This window comes from Anneissia japonica, unplaced genomic scaffold, assembly GCF_011630105.1.
Source record: "Anneissia japonica isolate Jap-2015-1 unplaced genomic scaffold, ASM1163010v1 scaffold287861_len940595_cov192, whole genome shotgun sequence".
Lineage (NCBI taxonomy): Eukaryota > Metazoa > Echinodermata > Crinoidea > Comatulida > Comatulidae > Anneissia > Anneissia japonica.
Genome location: NW_022733264.1, coordinates 699,363 through 706,399, shown reverse-complemented (window position 1 = coordinate 706,399; position 7,037 = coordinate 699,363). Strand labels below are relative to the sequence as shown.

General features: G+C 29.8%; 1 protein-coding gene across 2 annotated transcripts in view; it reads left to right on the top strand.

Moving 5' to 3' along the window:
* Positions 1-2,607: 2,607 nt before the first annotated feature.
* The window catches only part of LOC117116132 (RNA-binding motif, single-stranded-interacting protein 1-like), a 68,573-nt gene continuing 64,143 nt past the window's right edge, over positions 2,608-7,037 (top strand). The window contains exon 1 of one of the 2 annotated variants that reach the window (XM_033260106.1): positions 2,608-2,783. In XM_033260106.1, the coding sequence (XP_033115997.1) occupies positions 2,760-2,783 (24 nt within the window). In that variant the 5' untranslated portion in view covers positions 2,608-2,759. Of the gene's footprint in view, positions 2,784-3,356; positions 3,390-7,037 lie in introns of those variants that run through there. The other variant, XM_033260109.1, reaches the window with a different exon arrangement.

The window sequence follows — 7,037 nt, the reverse complement described above, 5'->3', positions numbered from 1 at the left end:
GGGAAATTCGATCCCTGGTAGGTCTATACCATATTAAACCTGGAGGAAAACAATTGTAAGTAAACATTTAAATTGAATCTGAGAGTTGCGCAACTTTACATATTACGTTTTATCTTGTGATTCTGATCCAATGTGCAATTTAAAAATTTAGACACTTTGAATTCTTTCACTTTAAAGTTGTTATTAAAATCGCTGATGTGATAATGTGGACCTTCTGAGAAGGGCAATAAAAACAATCATGTGGCCTGAAAGAACTAGAAGAAAAGTGACAGAAAGGCAGAGACGGGTAAATTATTAACAATATTATCTGATTATGTTGGTTTTAAAGGGAAATGTATCCAGGAAGTTAAAAGGGTACAGACCACAGGTATTTGTCCATGAATGGGGCTTGTACATGCTTTGCATATTTCCTATATAAAAGAATTGTGTTTCATTCCACAAGTCAAATGAAATGTCAACTGTAATTCAATGGAATATGTGAACTGTTGCACAATAGGCCTCCCCTACAATAGTAATATATTACTAGTATTTTATACTAAAAGTGGAGTACAGTATCTTTATAGGGTGGCATTTTTATCTCTGAATGATGAACATAATTATTGGATGAAAGTATTAGGTTTAATTTCATTAAGATGAGGATTGATGATATTTTACAATATTATTACCGAGATGTAAACGGCTTATTATTCTTATAAGTCATCCTTTATGGAATTTATGTTTTAACTCAACACAGAGTGTAATTTAAGAATGCCACTTTTATTATAATAGAATTAAGCAAAGTATGTAATTTATGTTGACAACACTGCCCTTTAGAATAAATTGGTCAATGAATAATTAAACAGTAAATAAACTACATAAATATACATCATTACGAATTTCAACATACCATCTGCCTTATTCACAATTCGCTAGCAAATTTATATTATTATGATTCTGATCCAATTTATATGCGCGAGCTGATTCTGGGATTTAAATTTATGAATTTCATCAGATAAATTAAATGAATTATTTAAAGTGGAAGTCATAAACAATAGCTATGGGAATTCAGAGTTGAATGGTCAATAAACTGCCGTGTTGTCAATGGCATTTCCAAATTGATTAATCATAGGTCAGAGGTCTTTTTTTGGGAGATATGCAAGGGCTGAATTTCCTTTATGCATTTTAAACTTTTTGATTGATTGTTTTCAACATGAATTCGGGCCAGGACGTAGGAGTAAGGAAAATATAATACTAGAAGTGTAGAAATGGTATGATTGTAAAAATTACAGATGTAATGTATCTCAATGCTATCAATGAAGACAGAATGAACCAAAATAATGATGATGATAATAATTTAATAATAATAATTTAATAATAATAATTTAATAATTAATAATTAGATAATAATAATTTAATAATAATTGAATAGTAAATGAATAATACTTGATTGACGGTACCCCACCAATAAACCTTAACTTGCTTGATTGGAGTACTGTACTTTACCACCAGATAGGACTACAGAATTCCATGGATTGTACTTCCAAAACGATGGCAAAGTGGAAGAACACAATAAATATTAATAGATTGAGGTTAAAGGAATGTATGTATTTAGGCATTGTACTTGATAATAGAAAAAGGAAACACCTTTTATCCTTTAATCCTATTACAATAAAACTTTCAAAAATCAGCCTTAAAAACTTGCTTGACACCAGGGAGCAGTTAAATTAGATAATGCCCTGCTTGACACCTAGAATTGTATACATAAACCATTTATTTATTTATTTAAAACCATATTTTGAGTGGGGGACCCTTACAGAATATATCTGATGTTCAGGGGCCCACTTAAATACAAAAATATAAAAAGTTTATAAAAATATAACCAATCTATCAATTTAATCATAAAATTTAAAACAGCAAACATTAAAACATTAAAAAACCATGTCATTGAATAAGTGTATTATAAAAAGTATTATTAGTTTTATCACCCTATCTAGGCGGGAAAAGTGATGAGGGAGGCTTTTTTTTATATTTTTTTTAATTTTTCAAAAGCCAAATATCACCCTTGGGTTATTTGCTGGTGCATTGATATTCAAAAGTAAAACATGATTGAGATAATACAAACAATATCTAATATTTAATTTTTTTTTAATGAAAAAAAAAAATTTTTTTTTAATATTTTTCTTTCAGTACCATAGAAGAAATGCGCACAAGGGTGATGAACTAATACTTTTTTTATTGGGCCTAACCCATATACTGACAGTACAGGTACTTCATAAACCATATAGCTTATGTCCATTAAGTGGCTTGCCTGAAGGCAAGGCGATAGCATAATTATGATTCCAATAATGAAAACTGCCTTATTCAACTTGTCTTACTAAAATAATGCATTAATTTCTAAACTTGATATCTACATACAAATTACAAGATTGATTGATAAATTCACTTGAATTGGAATGACTGACAGTATACAATTACCAGCAACAATTCCCAAAATGACAGTTGATATTTTGATCCTTTTGTAAAGGACCTGAGATACTAGGGGTTTAGTATATTGGCATATGCATCTACCCCTCTGCCTCCTGATTAATTCCTTATTTTTGTAATTGTTAATGTATTGAGATAAATAAATGAAAATAATAGATTTCAGATGTGGTTTAGCATTAGTTGATGGTACATCTTACATCTTGCTTCAATGTGATTATAGTTCAGATGCACTTTGTGTTGACCATGAACATGATGAAAAGCAGTCATTGATAGAAACTTACTTCAAGCAACAATCAATGGAGAGAACAAACATTTGTTTAGTAAGTTTACATCTGTGTGTGTGCATTTAACATCAAGTGTATGATTAAATCAAAGTCATACCAAGCTGCCAAAATTTCCTGGCTTAAAGATTAATTTTATAGGGTTCAAATACTTAGTGGCTTAAATTTGTATTCAATGTTGGCAAAATAAATAAATAAAAATAGAAAATTATTAGTTTTTATTTATTTACTTTTTTAAAAATAATAATCATAGATTCCTGGCTAGAAACAATTTTAATTTGGGGGAAACCTATAGCGAATTAGAATAAGAAAAAAGATGCTCAGTTTGGCCCAAGGGTAACCACAGGTAAGCCCTAGTGGTTTTTATAGAAATTTAAAATACCTACAGGTGAGTTGTTAGCATGAAAGCATTTCACGGAACACTGGCGCTGAGGTGGAGTTACACCCAGTTCTCTTATATAGACATATATACCTGTGTTATCTAAACATAAACTCTGTTGTCAGTAAACATTCCGAGTGGAGCTGATTGAAACCTAAAAGTCTTACAGAGTGCATTCATTCACATAGGATTGTGGTGTTTTTATTGGATATATTTATTTATGTTTTTGGAGCTTTCAAAAACTGTCCATGTTTCATGTTTCGCAGGTTAGTAAACTTAAATTAAACATTTTTCAGATTTTAGGTTAGTTGAATTTCATTAAATTAGGATCTGCCACAATTCATTGACAGCTATGGTTTTGAAAGCAGTCCTACTATATAACTTTCTATAAATAAATGTATTAGGAATTCTGCAAGGTAAATGTTACTATATATTACTAATGTGTTTAAAATAGATGTTTGAATTGTATTAATTACTGTATATATCTTACAATACTTAGCTATTTACCTAGCTTTTGTTACACATGAATACATTAATTACGTCATCCAGCACATAGTAAACATTAATTGATATGTGCTAACATAGGCCTTTTGATGTAATTTGGAACTATAATCACTTTGAATGATTATTGTTGGAATTACATGTCAAACAAAATCCAATACCAACGTCAACCATGATAAATACTATATACACGTAATCAAAGTGACAATACTTATAGGTAGCAAAAGGAATATTTTAAGGTAAAAAAAGCATCAAACAAATTCTTGGTTAACTTGATATGAGTAGCTTTAATTTAATTTATTGTTAAATTTTATGCTGTATTTTGCAATTCATTTATTTTTATTACTATAATTATTTAATATATTTATTGTATTTTCTGAACCACTTTAGAAATCACTGCATTTCAGATGAAAGAAAGAATAAGACTGTGGGCCTACCATGTATTATGTGGGAGTAACAATGAAGCAGAAGGAAATATAGTCAATTGTGTGTCCAAACATTATTCATATGATTTTTGCAGTGATTTTTTTAAGTTACAATACAGAATAACAACCAGGCCTCAGTTCAATTCTATTTGTGTGGAATCTGTGAGCATTGTTAGGTATTTAAATTTAAAAGCTAGCAGTTATGTGGAGAAAAACGAAATCACAAAAATAGTCATTCAATTGTGTAGACACAAGTGATTCTAAGTTTGGTGAGCCTTACAGATACCACACTTAATTAGCCATAAAAAAACTAAATATTTTACTCTTTAAATGTGTAACATAGCCACACAATTTGTAATACTGTCACTTGTAATAATAATTATTAGCCATAAAAACTCAAGTATTTTATTCCTTAAAGTGTAACATAGCCACACAATGTGTAATACTGTCACTTATAATTATAATAATAATTAGGCTTAGTCCAGGTGGCTTTCTAACATGTGGTAAGTAATTTAATCTTTAACCCAGATATCCCATTGGCCAATATTATAGGTGCTACATTTCAGAAATATTACTAGGATTGTACATTGTATATCCATTAATTTTTTTTGTTTTAATTTTTTTCTTTACTATACTGTCAATAGAGGGCCTCATCTCTGCTGTAAGAATCATCCTACTTAAATATGGTATAAACTAATAAGTAATATTTTTATATTGCTTAGACATCTTGGATCTTAAACTGACTTGCCAAGTTTGCATCTGGAATGAGCTTCCACAGGACGCATGTACCTGTGGTCTTTGGAATACTGTATATTATTTTAAACTTGGGAGTTAAACGTTTTTATAAATTAGTTCTATAAGTGTTTTGGTTATTTCTTTTGTTATTTAATGTTTTTATTAAGCCTGTTATGTGTTACTGTAGCACACTACATCGAGTGCTGATTGTTGGTGACAATAGTTTCTTTTAACTGCTTTTGCATGTCCTGAAACACAAAATCACTATATATTTGCATATTATCTATGTCAAAATGAATAAATAAAAATATAAAATGTCTATTCTGTATTATATACATATTTATATAATATATAGTTATATATACATAGGAATTTGCGCTGTCAAAATTGAAAATTAGAACATATTAAAATAGATTTTCCAATCATCAAGTCGTTGTATTTCTGTGACAAAAATAATTTCTTTTTAAAACCATTAATATTAAATTGTGGGTCACAGTTATAGAATTCTATATTTAATATTATCTTGCACCACACATTCAATAACACTTCTTTGAATACATTATTAAAACTAATTGTAATATGGGTCTATATTCTGCAGAGAATTTACTGTCCTACTTTTCATGGCTTCAATGCGGGTAAGTTATTATGACAGTTTCCACAGCGCTAATATTTTTCATTTATATGATTTTTTTTTTGTCATAAGCATTTCATCACCTAAATAAATTATATCTTGTTTCCCTCCATGATCATCTCTTGATCCTATAAAAAAATATTTATAGAAATTTTCCTTTTTCGATAAACCAAGTAGGAAAAGAAAATCTCCCAGTTCATATTCTCAAAATCTGTTCCACTTGTATGGCAACTGGGAACATTAATAGCGCCAACAGTCGATGTTGTTGACTGGGATTGACCTGTTCTGTTCTGCGTTGATCCTATGTCTGCATGTATATATATATATATATATGCAGGAAATTGCGGTACCTCGGTCTCTGTTTATGATTTTTTTCTGAAGTGGATTGAGCCTTTAACTCTCTTGTAAATAAAATGCAATTAGATCATACGACAGAAAGATTTTTGTCGCTGTACCAAAGCTATGTAATGAATCTATTTGACCAATTCCATCTGTTGCTAGTTCTAAGTCCCATCTTTTTGCTGTGGTACATGCATTAGCCTTTCTATCTGATTTATTATAAATGTTGAAAGATTGAAATGTCCATCTTCGGTAGTCAAATATTACTTAACCAAGTGTTTGATGTGTTTTACTGGCATGGTCAGTGAGAGCTGACGTATGCATACCTGAGAGCAAAAACTTTACCTGCTTGTGTCATTATGTCCTTCGTGTTACTATCTACATCTTAATGTTCTTGATTTTTTATTCTCAAAGGTCTAACTACTCTAGTTAAATAAATTAGCATAAATATATATACTCTGATAAAGGTAGCACTGTATTGTCCAGAGTTTATGATCAGTTCAGGATCAATCAAACTCATAAACAAAAAACGTAATGGTTTGAAAGATATCTGACTTCTCACAACCTACTCGGGTTTAGAAATACTGTACAATTCTACAAAACAGACAACTAAACATGACTGTAACTATTTGAAAGCTTAGAATTATCTCATTGGAGTTAAATCAGAGTAAATCATGAAAATAGAGATGTGAGTGACAACGGGAGGACTGTGCCTTGGTCAAGGTCACGGACAAGTGTCTATCCTCAGATTCAAACCCCCAGCCTTTCCTTGGAAAGTCACAACTTAACTATGCCACATCGATAAAAAAAGTGTACTGTAGTTAGGTACCAGCATTCATGGAAAATTACAAATTTTTTATCAGTCATTTCATTTTATAGGGAGGCCTACAGTACTTACAAGGAACAATTTTTACAAAAAAAAATTATTATTAACATGAAGTTCTATTTTCCTTTGGTACTATGTATATAGAATTCATGATTAAATATAATTGTAAATAATAATAAAAATAAATAATGACGAATATATACTAAATAAAAATAAACATGATATGAATTAAAGTAACTACAATTATAGCATTTAGTAATAATAGCTATAATGTTAATTAATTTTTTTTTTTAAGTAATACTGTATCCTTAATTAATATGATAAATGTTATTGATGTTAAGAATGTTGTATTTATATTAGTTCTCTATAAACTACCACCAGGGGTGGTTTTCTCGCATGGTCTACTTTTAGATTAACCACCCTGATAAAATGTAAGCCTCACCAGCTTGTTAACGTG